This window comes from Vulpes lagopus, chromosome 18, assembly GCF_018345385.1.
Source record: "Vulpes lagopus strain Blue_001 chromosome 18, ASM1834538v1, whole genome shotgun sequence".
NCBI classification, from domain to species: domain Eukaryota; kingdom Metazoa; phylum Chordata; class Mammalia; order Carnivora; family Canidae; genus Vulpes; species Vulpes lagopus.
Genome location: NC_054841.1, coordinates 951,235 through 968,604, shown reverse-complemented (window position 1 = coordinate 968,604; position 17,370 = coordinate 951,235). Strand labels below are relative to the sequence as shown.

Below are 17,370 nucleotides of genomic sequence, written 5' to 3'. Positions count from 1 at the left end.
CTCCGCGGGGTCACCGCAGGGCGCGCCGCTCCCGGTGCCATCGCACCGCGGCCAGGCCCCGAGCTCACCCCCTCGGGCGGACCCGGCGCCCCGGCGGCCGCGCACGGCCCTCGGTCGCCCCGAGGTGACCCCCGCGGTGACCCCGCGGCCCCGCTCCGCCCGCGCTCCCGCCAGCCCCGCGGCCGCCGCCATCTTCTCTCCTCGGCGGGAGCGCGGCGAGCACCGGCGCGGACGCCCAGCTCTCGGCCGACCGGGCCCGCGCCCCGCCCCGCCCCGCCGCCCCCGCGTGCGCCCCGCGGAGCCCGCCCCCCCTCCCGGCGGCCGGGCGCCACTCACCGCGGGTCGCAGGCCTCCGGGGTCCCGCAGCCATTTCCTCCGAGCTCCGCGGAATGGGCGGGAGGGCGGGGTCGGCGCGGCCACCGAGACGCGGGGCTAGAGCGGCGGGCCGCGCCCCGAGCAGCGCCCCCGCGCGGAGGGAGGAGGCCCCGCGCCCTGCGCCTGCGCCTGCGCCTGCGCCCTCCGTCCGCGCCTGCGCCCTGGGCCTGCGCCCGCGGGGGCCGAGGAGCCGGCGCCGCCCGGACGCCGTTCGCTCGGGCCCAGCACCCACAGCCCAGGCAGGCTGCGGAGGGCCGCACACCTGCTCCCAGCACGGGGCGCCACGCCGGGGCTTGAGCGCGGGCCCGGGAACCCCGTGGCCCTTGTCAAGCGGCAGAACGCGGCCGGGTGTGCAGCAGAGCCAGGGGCCCGCGGCCAGCGTGCTGCTCGGAGGACACCGCAGGCGCCGCAATCCCGTGGATGCTGGTCCTCCGAGGAGGGCCCCGCGCGGGTCTCCGCCGCTGCGACCCCGCGAAGGGGTGGGCTCGCCGCTCTCCCAGCGCCCAGATGCGGGGAGAGGGGAGAGCCGAGGCCGCACAGGGGCAGGTGCGAGAGGAAGGCCGCTGGAGCCAGCAGTGACCCGGGGCCCGTCTGCACACTGGCGCCCGTGTGCTGCGGGAGGAGCAGATCCTAGGAGCCTCCTCCATCAGGCGCCGAACGGGGTAACCAGCGGCAAGGCAACGTCTCTGCACCCAGCCGTGTCCGGCGGCTGCAGGGATGAAAAGCAGCGGGCAGGGACTTGGGACAATCTCTAAATCGACTTACAAATAACTGTCTACGAGACTGGGCACGGATGGAGAAGTGCCCTGCCCTGCCTCTACCCTCTCCAGAGGTCCTCGGACAGAAGTGCGAGTATTTTATGTTCTCTGCTGTGACAAGGCCCTGGCTCTGCTGCCTTCACAGGAGTGCACGGGGTCGTGTTCATGTACGAGGCTCACTACCCCCACCTTGCCCACGGGTGCCTGTGACTCTGAGGTGTTGCACTGTGAGTTCGGTGAAAAACAAAGTTGACTTAAGGAGAAATCAGTGTTTTAATCAGTGTGGGGCATGAGAACTGGATTTCCTTTCTGACTGCTTTCATCTCCTAAGTCTCTAAAGGAATCCACCCAATAAAAAAAGGCCAGAAAACGCAATGCCTGTTAGAGATCGACAGAAAAACAGTTTCAGAGGAAATCAGTTGTACCTATGTGGGCCCTAGGCTAATCATCACCCTCCATGTAACAGCAGGGAAGGGGACCTCCCTGAGGTGCGAGAGGGTGGGTGGTCATCACCATCAGCAAGTCTCTAGCCTGGGGGTGGGGGGGTGCGCTCAGGAGCACAGCTCTGCCTACAAGGGCTACAGACTATCATTGAAGAGATTTATTTCCAAAATGAAAATACTTAAAAAGTGAAAGACTGCATGAACTCAGGTCTAAAGGTAGCTTTCTGGATTTGCACAGAACAGAAATACTGTATACATTAATTCCTCCTCTTGCCAGCTCACAAAACCACACTGGTGAAGGTGAGCAGGAGCATTTGAAAGAAATCCCAACAGGAGTAACAGAGACTTAAGCCATCCGAGATTTCAAAAGGACACCCAGAAAGTTTTATTCCGAATCTTGACCACATCAATACACATAAATTACCCTTCCAATATCACAACTATTTCTGAGTTCCAAATCAAATCAACCATTGCTAAAATGTAGAGATTCAATGAGAAATAACATCTTCCCAATCGGTCTACAGAGGTGGAAGGCCAAGGACGTTGCCTTTTATGGATGTACAGAGAAATGAAAAATCTTAGGAGTCTGGCAGACATACGAAAGTTCCTCTCCTTCCTGCTGGACCCATTCCAATAGAAAGTAAGCATTTCAAGAACATAAGAGAATTTTAAAGTAAAGAAACACAAAAATTTTACAAGTGTCAAAAAAAAAAAAAAAGAAAATGTGGATATCAATTGGAAAAATCTCTTCATTCACCACTTCTATCACCCAGACACCTGATCGTGATCACATGGCTGGGATTGGGGGGAGGGGCAAGGGAATCCTCAAAGCTTATACAGATATAACTTCCCAGGTAACTATGCAGATATGTGTTTGTGCATATACATGTGTGCTACCTACATACTTTCACTTTAATTTAAAAAAAAAAAAAAAAAGCCAGTACGCGTATATCGACTTCTTCACCAGCCAGGTGTGAAGGGTCTAGTCTAATTCTGTATGAAATAGTATACGAACAGCACCTTGATGGGGCAAATTAAGTCGGTCACTCAGGCGTGCTGCCTGTGTCTGCTGGTACGCAGTGGCAGGGCTGTGTGGCCCCCAGCACCCCACCTGTTTCAGGAAGCACCTTGTTGCACACAGTTCAAAGGATCAGGAAATACGTACTCATAGGTAAAATACTCATGCAAAGAAACCCAGAATCAGTGCTTTCTGATTTGCTAGTACAGTCCCAAAAGAGAAAATACAATCAGGCGAGGAGGGAGGGGAAGGGGCCACTGCAAAAACCTCATAAATATGCTTCACTGGGTCTCAGAATTCAGCTAAGACACCCAGCACCTGAATGGGTGCAGCAGAGCTGAACAATCATAAAATTCTTCCTTACTCTTTCAACACTTTCACCAAGAAACTGAACACACCGTAAAAGGCTAATGCAACGGAAGTTGACCTCTCGGTGCTGACTGCCTCCTGTTCCGATGACTCTGAGCAGCAACTGGTCAGTTTACATTCTATCCTTGAGAATTAGTTTGTTTTCACCAAATCTCTTTCAAAGCAGGGCCTTCAGTGTGTAGGGGCTTGATTTTATGCTTTTGGGTTTTGCAAATAAGATAAAAACATCCGCGGAAATGCTGTCATTCTATAACACACAGCCCACAGCCTGGTTATTGAGCAATCCAGGATTTGAGTAAAGGCAGCACTGTGTATTTTACTCTTCAGATACTCCTCCCTTTTCAAAAACACTTTTAATGCTCTCGTAAGACTAATAAGTGTTTAACACTCGTCTGTAAAGAACCGCTAACCTATTACAAGGGAAGTCTCCACCTGGGCTTGGAGGACAGTGGAGGTTCTGGCCATCTGGCTGCTCCCCTTCCACAGACCCACCTCTTTCCTATCAACTGGGCCAATGCCCCAGGCTGTGACCAAAGTGGCCCACGTCCTCGGTGCTCCCCCACACCCCCAGACACCTAGCAGCACGAGGGGTCTTATGCTGGCGTAGGCTGGCCTGATCTCCCTTCCATAGGCGCACCTACTGTCCACAGGGGAGCTCATGCCCTCCTGGCTGTGCTCCACTTTACCCCTGCCCAGACCTGTTCCCCTAACATCTCGACGGGTGCAAAATGAGCTCACGACTCCTGAACCTCTCTCCTCCAACCAGACCCTTCCCTGGTGTCCCTAGTCCACACGCACCAGCCACAAGCCTGGAGATTCTCCTTCCCCCTCAGCCACCAAATCTTGTTGCTTCAGGGTTTAATGGGATCAACTTCACCTGCTGCTTGCTCTCCACCTCAGAGGCTTCTGCCAGTGTGAAACTGTTCCCCTCACCCTATTCACCTCTCCACTCACTGGCGTCTAACATTTTCCATTCCCGTGTCACTGTGCTCCTTGCTCTGTCCCCAACGCCTGTCAAGTATGCCTGCAGGACGGCCCTGCTGCACTGGACACCGCTCATCTTCTAGAACTCCCCACCCTGTGGCTTCTGCAGAACCTGCTAAACCCCCTGGTCCCTGTCAAGCCTCTCTGCTGACTTAATGGACAACCTCTTCTCTGCACGATGGCCATCTGGTGCCGTCTTTCTGGATTCTAGACTTATCTGCTCCTCCTCTCTACAGTCTTTCTCTAAGTATGTTTGTCAACTGTCACAGGGTGTCACCGTAAAACCTTCACGTCCAGCCCCGGCTGCTCCTTTCAACTTTAGCCTTGTCCCCCAGGCACCTCCAACCCAGCAAGACTGACCCTGGGCTCCCCATCCCCCTCGCCCCCTTCTAGCCCACTCGTCCGCCCAGCTGGTGCCACCACCAGGAGCCTCATCAACCAGGCTGCACATCTGAGTGCCACTCACTGCAGGGGCTCAATCGCCAGACTGCAAACATTCCCCCCTCAGTGAAGTGTCCCCGCGTCCACTGTTGCTGAAGCTGCTTTCGAATAAGGTCCTTATCCTCCTTCGCTCATTTCCTCCTTCCCGTTCTCAACAGATACCTACGGAACTCCTACGAGGTACTAACGTCTCGGCTCTGGTGCAGCCCAGGTGCGTGTGGCAAACTGCAACGTTATCAGCCATCAGTGGCAGAAACTGGTGGGCTCAGAGCCACGCGGGGAGAGTCAGAGTGCGAGGTGGGCCTAGGGGGGCGGTGCGCTCAGCTTGGTCTAGGCAGGGCCTCCCCATCTCCAGCAGTTGGCCTGCAAGTGCTCTGCTCGAGACCCCACTCGAGCACCTGGGAGCACCTGCAGGCGAGGTAGGGCGGCTGCAGCAGAGGCAGGGGGCGGGGGCCCTCCCGGCTGCGCCCACTGGGCACGGGCCACCAGGGAGTGCCCGGAGGGTGTGAGGAGCAGGGCACGCGGCGGGGGCCACCGGCCGGGCGCGCGGGAGCCTGGGGGCCGCCCCAGAGCCGAGGGGCCGCCCCGGGCGGCAAGGCCCACCCCCTCGGGGCACGGCGCTCAAGCTTTCGCTTGCGTCCCTTTGGAAAGAATTTCAAAACTCCGCGCCCCTGCGCACGCGGCGAGGTTGGCATCCGGAGCGGGCACAGTCAGGGCGTTGCACAGGCTGGCGTCACGGGCCCGCACTGCCCCGGCGTCTCTGAGTCGGGAACCGCGGGCAGCGCCGCCCGGGCCCTCCCCCCCCGCGGCCCGCGGCCCGCGGCCCGCGGCGCCCGACCCCGGCCCCGCCCCCCGCCCCCCGCGCCCCGGCCCCGCCGCCTCGCGCGCGCCCGCACCCCGGCCCGACCCGGCGGACCCCGCGCCCCGCGCTCCCCGAGGGCAGGCCCGTTTCTGTCGACTCACAAGCCGGCGGGCGGCAGCGCGCTCCCCGCCCCGCCGGCGCCCCGCAGCCCGCCTCGGCCCACGCCGCGCAGGGCTCCCCGGGGCGCGCTCGGCCGCCCCCTCCCAGGCCCGCGCTCGGCGGGCGCTCGGCGGGCGCTCGGCGGGGGGGCCCTCGGGGCGGCGCGCAGCACCGGCGCCCGCCCTCCCCCTCGCCCGCGGCCCCTGCCCTGCGAGCTCACACAAGCCACGGAGAGGAAGCGGGGACCTTCGCCTCCGGCTCAGCCTAGATGTCGCCACCGCGGCGCGAAGTTCCCCCACAACGACACCTCGACGGCGGCCATCTTGCCCGGGGTCGGCCGACGCCTTTTGACTCTCGCGCCAACCCGTAGAGCGAGGGCGCCGCGAGCGCCGTTCTGCGCAAGGACGGAAGCCCGAGTCCCGCGCTTCCGGGCGGCCGCCGCGCCCCGCCCCCTCGCGGGGGCCCCTGATTGGCTGCCGGCTCGGGGCCTGCGCTCGCGCGGTCTCGCGGGAGGTGCCTGAAGGGGCGGCCGCCGGTGCGTCTGCCCTCCCGCTCCCCGCCCCCGCCCCCGCCCCCGCCGCCGCCGCGGCTCCCGCCTCCGCCGCGCGTCCCCCGCGCCCCGCCGCCCTCCCGGCTCGGCCCGGCCCCGCGAGCGGCCGTGGAGACCGCGCAGCGCGGGAGGCGGGCTCCGCCAGGTAAGATGGCCGCGGCGGCCCCGGGCGGCCGGGCCGAGCTTCCCCGGGGAGCGCGGCGGGCCGGGGTGGGGCGGGGAGGAGCCCGGGAGGAGCCCGGGGGGCGCGCGGGGACGCGGCCCGGGCGGGGGCCTCCTGGGCGCGCACGTCCAACTGCCTCCGGGTCGCGGCCGGGTCGGCGGGGCCCCGCAGCGCCGGGCGCCGTAACCGGGCGTTTATTCCTAAAGGGTCAGCGCTTCCCGCGAAGGCTCCGACGCGCAGAGCGGCCGGCCGGGGGGGCGAGGAGCCGCGAGGAGCCGCCGCGAGCCGCCGCGAGCCGCCGCGCCTGTGCCCCGCGGGGAGGACGGCGTTTATGACCACCAGCGCAGCGGGCCCGGAGCCGGAGCCGGTGAGGACGGGCGCCGCCGCCTGCCGCGCGGGGCCGGCTGCCTGTGCGTCCTCGGTTAGTTCCCGTGGACCATCCGGGACCAGGACCGTGGTCTGAGCAACGCGTGTGCTGGCCTGGAGCCCCGGGGCACGGCGTCCCGCGTGTGCCCTCTGCGCCCCGTGCGGCACCGGCCGGCACCCCGGGGCCTCCTCTCCTGGCCTCGCCGCCGCCACCGGCCCGCGCGTCCCTCCCCACGCGCCCCCTGGCCCATCGGGGCGGCATCCTGGCCTTCACGCCCCTGTGCGGCCGCTGTCTCCCTAATTACTGTTTCCAGCGCTGAGCTGAGGACCTGTGACCCTGGGGCCGGCTTGCCTTCCCAGCGAGGAGTCAGAGTCAGCCCAAACTTGCTCTACTCCTCCAACCTGTTCCTCTGTTCAAGCCTTCCTCTCCGGCCAAGTCTCAAGCGCTCCTGCTTGTTCCTCTCTCTACAGTCCGGAGCAGGGCCGTTGACACGTCCGTAGAACCTTCACCTGCCCTGTGTCCAACTTCCCTGCGCTGCGCCCGTTTGGTGGCTCCTTGCTGGCTTTGCTGCTCAGCGCTTGCCACCCCATTTCCACCGTCTAGCTTTTTAATTGAGGGGAGCACTCTCGCGTGTACTTAGCTGGTATTAAGTGGGCCCCGCAACTCACAGGTTACAGGGGAAGAATAGGAAGTGGTGGGAGTGGAGGGCTGCCCAGCTGGTACTCCCGGGGCCTGTGCCTGTCCGCTCTGGAGGATCGTGTCTTTACTTAAAGCAACAAAACGCTTTCTCACTGTTCCTATTTGTTGCTGTCATTTTATTGTCCTTTATAAAACCGTCTGGCATACCTGGGCCCTGCTGCAACTCACTTTATTCGTTCAACTGGTTCGTAAGAGATCCATGTGGCTGTGTTCCTATTTTAATTGGTTTAGCAAATTCTCTCGTGTCGCTGCATGATCGGAGCACTTTCTCAGCAATCCTAAAATTCAAGGAGCTCTGAAAAGTAAAAGTTCTTTTTTCTTTTTTTTTTAACTAATTGATGGCAAAAATCTGACCAGGTGAAAGCTTTTAATAACTTCTGTTGCACTCAGTGTGGGTACTCAGACGTGTCCCCAGAGAGGTAATATTTAATTGTGGGGTGCTGCCCCAGACTGCAGTGAGAATGTCATGTGACGTAGATATGTTGTGCCATTTAGGCTTCATACAATCTGCAAAATTTTTAATTCTGAAACATACTTCCCCAAGGGTTTGGGGCCTGAGATTGTGGTTCTGTGGGCCACAGTTTGTCCGTGCTGCTGTTGAATGAACATCTGGGTGGGTGGCTTCCGTGTTTTTGCTGTTTTGAGCAGTGCTTCTGAGTGGGTGTGTGCGTGTCAGGTGCTCAGTGGTGAGGTTGAGGATCTCAGCCTCGTAAAATTGCTGGGCTGTGAGCAGCTTGGGTCAGCTCTGCAGAGAGGGCCAAATATGTTTGCAGTTCCAACTGCTCTGACAGCAGCGTCACAGTTCAGGGGAACAACTGTCTGCATTGACACTCGGTGGAGTCAGACTTCTTAGTGTTGGGCAGTCTGCTGAATGTCTAGCGGCAGACTTCTTGAGGGCATACGTGAAAGAGCTGGTGCTTCCTTAGTGCATGTCCCTGGTGGCTGCCGCCTGTGCTCAGGAGAGAGTTGATCTAAATTCCTCCCTTGGCCTGTAAGGCCTTACTCGGCATGACGCTCCACACTCTTGACCTGGCAGTTTGGAGGCACTTGTCTCTTCCTTGCACACATTCTGTCTCCCAACATCTCGGCCTTCTTTCTGGTCCCTAGGCTGCGCTTGGGCTTCAGGCCCTTTGCACCTGCTGTTCTCCAGATTTAAAGTATCTTCTCTTTGTTACTTCATACCGTGTCATTGTATTTTTTTTTCGTGTCATTGTATTTATCTCTGAAACGATCATAGTCGTCATAGAATTCTTAAAAAAAAAGTTTTTTTTTTAGCTTTATAGTTGAGACTCAGTGTTAACTTTATCGCCTACAGCGTAGTGATTTGACAACCGTCCAGGTTATGCCGTATACACAAGTGCAGCTGCCCCCTGTCACTGCACAAGCCTATTGCTTTGCCATTGAGTGTATTCCCAATGCTGTACCCTTCATTCCAATGATCTTCACTAATTTTTACATCTTTTTTTTTCCTGTAGAAATAAATCAGAATGAGTTATGCAGAAAAACCCGATGAAATCACGAAAGATGAGTGGATGGAGAAACTCAATAACTTGCATGTCCAGCGGGCAGACATGAACCGCCTCATCATGAACTACTTGGTCACAGGTAATGGCTCACAGCAAGGATGCCACCTGTCGAACAAAACTGCCTTTTTGTACACACAGTTGGAACTTTATCATCTAAGTTCTTGGTAAAGCTAAGTTGTGTTGGGGTATCATAAAAACACAATGCTGATTTAATGAGTTCATAGATTACCATAGTAAAGATACAGTCTTTTGGAAATGGGATGGTGATTCCAGTGTCTGAGCTCCAAGGCCTGTTCCTTGGCCTTTGACATTTTTACAGTTAATGAATATAACTAAGAATGTTCTGAAGCATGTTGAGAGTCCTGAGTAACTGATCTGGCCAGTCTGGTAAATTATACTGGACTGTTTGTGGAAGGCGCACCTAACTCAAAAGAGAAAGGGGGAGGGGCAGAAACACACAGAAAGAAACAAACGGGGTCTGTAACTAACAGTCGTCCTTGGTACTGGGAAGGAAAAGGGTGATTCTGATTCTGTACATGATCAGAAAACGAAGTTGTTTCAAACAGGTATGAGTCTCCTTCCCGTTGTTCACGGTACCCCCTTCCTGTGAAAGCTGATGAAGGGAATGTCTGCCTATAGCGGGGGCGGGGCACATACCCTGCTTGGATGTTGAAGAGAACTGTGGGCCCACAAAGAGGCAGGAGTGGCCAGGTCCATTCAGCCTGGGAGGGCATAGCCAATGCATCCAGACGCGCCGGGATCCCCCTGCAGCTTCTTGGCCTGGAACTGCAGCCCTCTGTAAGGAGCCCGTATGGCACTGGGCTTCTCGGCATTCATTCTCACCCCTGGCGGGTAGGTGAGAGGTTTTTGGGTGGGCCACAGAGATGTTAATACCAAATCCCTAAGAAGGTGAGGGTCATGTCGAAGATTATTTATTTGATGTGAATGGGCTTTCTAGGGGAGAAAAAAACCCTTGCATTAAAGTCTTACTAGCTTCCTGAGCACTGAAGATGGTTGTTGTTTTCAGAGGGCTTTAAGGAAGCAGCAGAGAAATTTCGAATGGAATCTGGGATTGAACCTAGTGTGGACCTAGAAACACTTGACGAGCGGATCAAAATCCGGGAGATGATCCTGAAAGGCCAGATCCAGGAGGCTATTGCGTTGATCAACAGTCTCCATCCAGAGCTCCTGGACACAAACCGGTACCTTTACTTCCACCTGCAAGTGAGTTTCAGTTGAGAGATACCTGGTTTGTGGCCACTCCATAAGGCTATACGTGCTGATTTCAGAAGTAACAAGGCTAATTTGCGTTAATAGAGTATTGTTTCAGTTTATGAGGGGAAGGGGTTTCATTTAGCTGGTGCCTTTCGTATTTCAGAAGCTGTTTTTTACTTTAAAAATGCTAACTTAGGGATCCCTGGGTGGCGCAGCGGTTTGGCGCTTGTCTTTGGCCCAGGGCGCGATCCTGGAGACCCGGGATCGAATCCCACATCAGGCTCCCGGTGCATGGAGCCTGCTTCTCCCTCTGCCTATGTCTCTGCCTCTCTCTCTCTCTGTGACTATCATAAATAAATAAAAATTAAAAAAAAAAAAAAATGCTAACTTAAAAAATAAATAAATAAATAATAAAAATGATAACTTAGGGGCACCTGGGTGGCTCAGTTAGGCACCTGACTCTCGGTTTTGGCTCAAATCTCAGGGTTGTGAGGTCAGGCTCTGCTCCTCTCCCCACTTGTGTGTGCCCTCCCTCACTCCCTCCCTCTCCTTTCTCTTTCTTTCAAACAAATCTTATTTTAAAATGCTAATTTGATAATTCAGGGATGCTAGGCAATTATCCTTTGAGTAGAAAGTAGTGCTGCACTGCCGGGCATTGTGTGCCTGGGCGTGGGTGTGTAAGTGTGTCTGCCTTTGCCGGTGACCAGCAACAGCACCTCATAGAGCTGATCCGCCAGCGTGAGACCGAGGCAGCGCTGGAGTTCGCACAGACCCAGCTGGCCGAGCAAGGCGAGGAGAGCAGGGAATGCCTGACGGAGATGGAGCGCACTCTGGCCCTGCTGGCCTTTGACAACCCGGAAGAGTCGCCGTTTGGGGACCTGCTTCATATGATGCAGAGGCAGAAGGTAAGACCTGCGAAGGGGTCCTCCTTCCATCAGTGAGTGTCCAGAGCCGGACTCAGGAACCACAGTGTGTTGAGTTTGTGGTGACAGAGGCCATCTCTGGCCGTGGGACATGCACTCTTCCTGGCGTGTAATCTTTCACTGCGGGAAGCCGGGAACGGAGCGTTGTGATTATATTCTCAGACCTCTTGGTCGGCCTCTCTCCTGTATCTTAATCTTATTCCTGTTCTGTTTGTTTGGAGACTCTTAGAAATAGGTGTCCTCAGCATTTTTACTTCAAATCCCTGTTCCTCTCCTTGCTGGTCTGGTGCGCTGCAGCCTCCATGATGGCTCATCACCTCCCCGGAGGGCTAGCCACACCTGTTCCCTCAACGCTGGTTCCGGTGGGACTTGGGTCACGCACACTGCCCTCCACCCCCCCAAACCTGGCTGATGGCATTTCACGGCTCTCCAGGCCAGATGTGATCGTTGCTGACCAGACTGTGAGCTCCTTGTGGACGAAAAATATGTGTTTAACGTCCCCTGGAGCGCCCCCTGGTTACGGGCTACATGTTCTTTTAAATAAATAAGCTTGCCACATAAAAACAGCCGAAGTAGAAGATGCACGTGATAAGAGACTCTCTTCCTCTGCACATGTAGTGGTTTTTATTGGATGTGTTTATTTTCTAGGTGTGGAGTGAAGTTAACCAAGCTGTCCTAGATTATGAAAATCGTGAGTCAACACCCAAGCTGGCAAAATTACTGAAACTACTCCTTTGGGCTCAGAATGAGCTGGACCAGAAGAAAGTAAAATATCCCAAAATGACAGACCTCAGCAAAGGTGTGATCGAAGAGCCCAAGTAGAGTCCGTGCTGGTGGCCCTGCGCTTCCCCGGCACGGACCTCTCGGAGCAGCTGTCTGTGACTCAGAGATTTTTACTGCAGTAGAGAACTCTTTTTTTCCCCTTTTTCTTTCTTTCTTCTTTCTTTCTTTCTTTCTTTCTTTCTTTCTTTCTTTCTTTCTTTTTTTCTTTCTTTCTTTCTTTCTTTCTTTCTTTCTTTCTTTCTTTTTCTTTTTTTTTTTTTTGACTCGGCATCTTTTTTAAAGGGAAACGTGGCCCTTTTAAGTGCTGGAAACCATGCAGTGAATGGCACTGTCTCTTTGGCAGTGCGGTGCAGACTCTGTGCGTGCTCTGAAGGCAAGGACAGGCCGTGGGGCGCTCCTGCTGTTTGGCTCCTGAAGGATCACACCCCCGTCGAGTGCTCGGTTAGGAGGGGATATTGTTGAACTGAGGCCTCCCACTCAAACCTACAAAAAGCACTGATCATTATTTTGCTTTGTTAGCTTGTAGGCAGAACATATGTTTTCTCAGATCTCCCAAGACTCGTCAGGCCTTTGTGGAGAATTTTTCTCTTATCCCTTGGTTTTTTGTTTTTGTTCTTTCATAGGAAAGACTATATAAATTTGTAAATCCTAATTCAAAGACTTCTTTTGTGTGAGGGCATTGAGTTTGATTTGTTTTCCCTTTTGGTCTGGGTTGTGTGGCTTTTGGGGTGATGTGTGTGTGAGGGGCGGGGCTGTGTGTTTTTTAATTTTTTAAATATATATTTTGGTGCTGGTTGTGGTGAGCGACTTTCCTAGTGGATCAATGAACCTTCTCTTCTAGGCAGTTTTGTTGAAAATAAAGGTTTCTCTTTGATCTCAAGAATGACCAAAATGTCCTCTAAAAAGTTTTAATCATCTCAAACCATTTGCTTTTGGGGCTTCCGTCCTGGTGGTGATGGTGGTGGCATCAGCTAGTTCCTGCAGCCAGAGGGCCGCTTGCCCCGTCTGGTCGGTCTGGTGTGTGTGCTTGGGAGCCGACCCCCGTGGGCAGAGGGGCGCCGGTGCTGACAGGTGTGTGTCGGCTGCAGGCTGCCCTGACCGGGAGTGCAGCAGGTCAGTGTGTGGTCACTGGCTTGTGCTGTGCTGCTCGTGAGTTCACAGGCGTCCTGAATCTGTGCTCTGTGCCCTCCTGCATCCCGCCACCAGGGCAGGGGCTGGGACGCGGGTGCCATTGTGACTCGGTGTCTCGGCGTGGGGGAAACACGTGCGCATGGACTCACTGCAGGGTGCCCCGGGCATGGTCCTGTAGGGCGATCCTTAAGAGCTCCTGACGGACCCCGCAGGCCGAGTCTTGTGGAGGTGGTGCTGACTGTGCCCCGGGGCGCAGGGCCTGTGTGGCCATGGGTGGCTCCGGCCCGTCGTCTGGTGGGAGCTGCCCGCTGCCGCAGTGGCTGGGGCTCAGTCGCCCTGGGCAGATCCTGGTCCCAGGATGGGGTCTGGCAGCAGGGGCTTGGCAGAGGGAGGTGCCCAGAGCCACTGACGCGGGGAGCGTGCTTCCATGACCAGAGAGGTCAGGCAGGCCTGTGGAGACGCCCGTAGGTCAGGTGGTGTGCCGCTGATGGCCGGGGCCATGTCCGCCGTGAGCCCGTGGGCCTGGGCATTGTCGCTAAGTGCTGGGGCATCAGCTGTTGGCCCACTTCGTGTCTGCCTTCCGCTTGCACGTGTGCTCTGGGCGTAGTGGTTTGGAGCGGCGGACAGGCGCCTGCCCTGGGTGGTCACCGAGGCAGAGGCAGGGCGGTGCGGGCTCTGTGGGCCCTCCCGGCCTCTGACTGCTCTCCTGCTGCCCTTTTGCTTTTGTGAGGATGAAGGTGGGGGTTCTCCTCGGCGCCCGGGAGGGAGCATGTGTCCCCTCCAAATGTGACCTTTCTTTGGGGCCGTTTCCTCTGAGGCTTGAGGGTGACAAGTTGGAGCAGAGGGTTTTAACCCTTAGGTAATTAATCGTCGCCTAGAGCAGGAGCTGGAAGAGAAGCACGAGCAGAGAGGTGTCGGTAACGCTACACGTTTGAGAAGCACCAGAGAATTCAGCATGTTTCTAGTGAGTTTTTCTTAGTGTATATAAGGCCCTTTATGTGCATAATTAATATACGATCCCCTGACACGCTCTGCTCTTCACATGAGAGGGTGTGAGATGGGTAGTGACGGGAGGTCCTGTACACAGGAGTCGCCCCTGAACCACCAGGGCCCAGACGGGGCTCGTCTCGCACCGGTTCACCTGTCGGGCCCCATGAGTGACGTCACGAGCAGGTGCTGACGCCAGTGCGAGCTGGCCATGGTGCCACGGGGACCCTCAGCTGTGCCCTGTTGTCCTCGCTTCTGTCGGTGGCTCTGCGCTCCTGCTCCTGCGCCGCCCCTGACTGGGGACCTGCTTCGGCAGGAGTGGCTTTGCCGCCTCCCTGCGGTCTCTGTGTCTTCAGCAAGCACACTAAATTAAGCCATTTTGAGATAATGAACATTAAATATAATTTGATTTTTCTTTCTCTCCTTTGGATCTTGCCGTTGTGTTTTCTGCAATGTAATAGTTTACATAGTTTATTCTTTTAATGTTTTCTTGTGGAAAGTGCCTTGAAATAAATAAAATTTGAGAATATTCTGTGCTCCACGTTCCTGATACCACGAAGTTGTGGGAGGGCTCTTTCCGAGGCCTAGGGACTATTGCAAGTCCAGCGAGAGCTGGTATATTTTGCCATTTGCATTAAGGTTCGCAGGTTCTAGAAAAGGTATTTGAGATGTGCGTCTCCTGGGCACGGGACTGAAGGCCGTGTGTGGGGCCTCGGGGACGAGGCGGCGGCTCTTCCCCGCAGTTGGGACCGTCCTGAGGAGGGTGTGTGTCAGGCGGCGGGGGTCTGCTTCCCTCTGTAGGGCTAGTTGTGGGACCAGCCCTTCTGGGTTTCAGAAGGAACCGTGCACGGTGTATGTTGAAGACCGTGGTGTCCTTGGGGCCACGGAGCAGGAGCTGCTTCCGGGAGTTGCCGTGGGGTCCCAGCGCGGACAGGAGGCCTGGCCAGTGCATCGGAGCCGCCAAGCCGGGCGCGGGGCCATGAGCTGCAGGCCGCCCCGCCCCGGAGCTGAACAGGTGCGGCTCTCCGCCACGTACTCGGATACCTCGTGCTCCGTTGCTACAGCGGGTACGTTTCCATTTCAGAAACGTGTTGCTCTTTCGGATTTGAGAGTCAGTCGTGACGTCCGCACCGGTCATGTGACTGTGGTACCGCTGTGACCCACTGCGAGCGTCCTCGCTCCCCCGGTCTGAGTCCACTGTATTCCCGCCGGCGTGGGTGCCCGCCACTGCGTCCTCTGAAGGATGCAGAATAGGTTGCTTTTGCTGCCTGTTCTTAATTTCATGGTAAAACTTTTCCCATTTTTCTCAGAGGGGTCACCTCTGGGTCTCCTGTCCTTTCCCCACCAAGAGTCTCCAGTAAGAATAAGGAGTTAGATACGCTGCACGTTCCATTGGCGTCCGTCTTTCAGAACTGGTGGAAGGAAAGTTTAGTTTCACGCATCTTTATGCTTTGCTGTCCTGTCGCCCTCTGACCAGCTCCGTCTGGTGTCACTTGTGCGTGCTTGTCAGCACGTGCTGTGCGTGCGCCGTCTGAAATCCATCCGTTTTCTACAGCCTGTCGCTTTTGTGAAGGAGATAGATTGGGGCCACCACTGCATGATTTTTAACCTGAAAAGTTATTTTTTAAAAAAATTAGAAATATTTGCAGACATTCAAAGTAGAGGGGCTGCTGCAGTGAGCCCCGGGGCCCTTCTCCCCGTGCGTCTCATGCCACGACTGGCTGGGCCGTGCATCCCACGCTGTTGGCTCCCATAGCACTTCATGCAAAGGCAGTTGTGGGACCCCCGACGGAGACTTGGAGTGACAGCTCCCCAGTGCCTTCTCGTGAGTGCAGAAGGGAGCACGCCCTAGGCTGGAGCATGGCATCCTGAGCTGTAGCCTTCATGGTGTTTGGACTTTGGAGAGGGCAAAGGAAGCCTCCCCGTCACTCCTCCCCAGGTGGCCGTGGCATCTCAGCCCTTCTTCATGCCAGCAGGAGGCAGTGCAGTGGATCCTGGTGATGTATGTGCGCAGAGCGCTGGGCGCTTGGGTTTGCACTCAAGACCCCCTGAGGCGTTTGGCAGGAGCCACAGCCCCTGGCGCGGGAGGCCTGCGGTCTTGGATGTTGTGCCTTAATTCTGAGATACCATCCAGGCACTTGTCCCATCCTTGTGATTTACTTCTATGGATGTAAACGCAGTGTTTGAATGGGCCTTGGGCCTCTGTGGCTGTGTAGACTCTGCAGGGGGCGGGTGTCCTGAGCCGCTCTGCCTCCGCAGGACGCCAGGCCCCAGCTCCAGCCGCCTGAGGTCCTTGATGGGGGCAGGGAAGGGTGGTCCGGGTGAACTGGTCATCCTGTCCCTGCACCTGCGGGCCAGAGGTGTTTCTCGTTACAGGGAGCATGTGGTGGGGCCGAGACTGATCTGCAGTGTGGGAAGTCTCCCAGCTGGACGGCCAGGTTGATGGGTCCATTCTGAACATGGCACAGAAGAAGGTCTATTGGACTCCTCTATACTCAGCTCCAACCAAAATCATTGGCAGAAGCAGTGAGAACCGGGGACAGTGGGTTTATCCTCGTGTTCCTCTCCAACTGGCTGCACTTTGAAGCAAGTCACGCTGCAGCCCCCTGCCCCTGTGGACGGAGCCCAGGCAGGCGTGCTATACTGTGCTGTGGGACTCCGCCTCCCTCTGGAGCCTGGGGATGAGGAGGTGCTGTCCACTGCTGCAGGGACTGCTGGACTCGGGTGCCAGAGCACTGGCTGGCTGGGACTTCTCCCCCTGGACATGTCCAACGGATGCTGGTGCGAGCAGGGTCTCCTCTGCCACAGACCCTCGCCCCGCAGCATCACGCAGCCGGGTTCTCCCACCTGGCTTCTGAAAGTGAAGCGAGCCTGAGGATCATGGAGGACTCCCGGCCGTGCGGCAGGGGTGTGGGGGGCGGGGGCGGGCAGCGGAAGCACACAGACCCGGGCAGGGGCGGGGGAGGGGGGTGCTGCTAGTCCCTGCAGGGCTCCAGACTCACAGGCCCAGCGAGTCCTTCATGTCTAGGCGTCCAGGCATATGTTTACTGTGAAACAGATGTTGAACAGCAGTGTTTCCAAGACTCAAATAGTGAACTCACCAGCACTTTGAAAGGAATGCACTGTTCCAGAACCTTCAAGAATTCCACATGTAGAACCTATATCGGATTAAATTCATTTATTATCATAAAGTTAATCTTTCTGATTTCCAGTGCAATCATAGTTCTTTGTCCTTGTTTCCCTCTACCATTAAGTCACTAATTCTGCTCATAAGATGGATTCATGTGTCCCTTGGTTCCTGCACACCTGGGGGAGGGGGCAGGCACAGAGAGGAGAGGGGGCCACTTCCCCGTGGCAGGGCTGCTCTGCAGGGTGGGGAAGGCAGGCCCTGTGGTGCGGGTCATCCCAAGTTTCTGTAAGGGCAGCGAGGAGCCCTGGGGAGGTTGGGGGTGGGACGTGACCCAGTTGGCTTTTGGCCAGGCTGCTTGCTGTGTGGGTGGTGGACTGAGGCAGGGTGAAGGGTGTGAGGAGGCAGCAGCCTGGGGAAGCACGGTGCGGCCAGAAGTCCGCGGTTGCCCTGGGGTCCCGGTGTGCCCCCCTCTCTGTGCTGCTCTGTCCTTCACGTGATCTGAGAGTGAGGGCCCGGGGGCCGGCGTGGGGCCTGGCCGCGGCTGCAT

General features: G+C 56.8%; 2 protein-coding genes across 8 annotated transcripts in view; one reads left to right on the top strand and one right to left on the bottom strand.

Moving 5' to 3' along the window:
• Window positions 1-5,720, bottom strand: part of DIDO1 (death inducer-obliterator 1) — a 48,486-nt gene extending 42,766 nt beyond the window's left edge. For 2 of the 5 annotated variants that reach the window (XM_041733390.1, XM_041733391.1), the window contains exon 1: window positions 5,570-5,720. The gene's annotated coding sequence lies outside the window, so the exon portion shown is untranslated. Of the gene's footprint in view, window positions 1-336; window positions 406-5,569 lie in introns of those variants that run through there. The other 3 variants (XM_041733389.1, XM_041733392.1, XM_041733388.1) reach the window with 3 other exon arrangements.
• A 186-nt stretch (window positions 5,721-5,906) lies between these two features.
• GID8 (GID complex subunit 8 homolog) lies at window positions 5,907-16,884 on the top strand. 3 transcript variants are annotated; one of them, XM_041733393.1, is made up of 6 exons: window positions 5,907-6,044; window positions 6,269-6,483; window positions 8,604-8,733; window positions 9,682-9,878; window positions 10,577-10,774; window positions 11,441-16,884. In XM_041733393.1, exons 3-6 carry the CDS (start codon window positions 8,616-8,618, stop codon window positions 11,612-11,614), a joined length of 687 nt encoding a protein of 228 aa, XP_041589327.1. In that variant the 5' UTR covers window positions 5,907-6,044; window positions 6,269-6,483; window positions 8,604-8,615; the 3' UTR covers window positions 11,615-16,884. The 3 variants fall into 3 exon arrangements, with proteins under 3 accessions (XP_041589327.1, XP_041589328.1, XP_041589329.1); XM_041733394.1 differs by having other exon boundaries at window positions 5,908-6,044; window positions 6,269-6,429; XM_041733395.1 differs by lacking the exons at window positions 5,907-6,044; window positions 6,269-6,483 and adding an exon at window positions 6,504-6,921.
• The last annotated feature ends 486 nt before the right edge of the window (window positions 16,885-17,370 follow it).

Coding starts and splice junctions, on each gene's coding strand:
- GID8 (XM_041733393.1), top strand. CDS start 8,616: ATGAGTTATGCAGAAAAACCCGATGAAATCACGAAAGATGAGTGGATG. Junction 8,734..9,681: donor CATGAACTACTTGGTCACAG/GTAATGGCTCAC, acceptor TGTTGTTTTCAG/AGGGCTTTAAGGAAGCAGCA. Junction 10,775..11,440: donor ATATGATGCAGAGGCAGAAG/GTAAGACCTGCG, acceptor TTTATTTTCTAG/GTGTGGAGTGAAGTTAACCA.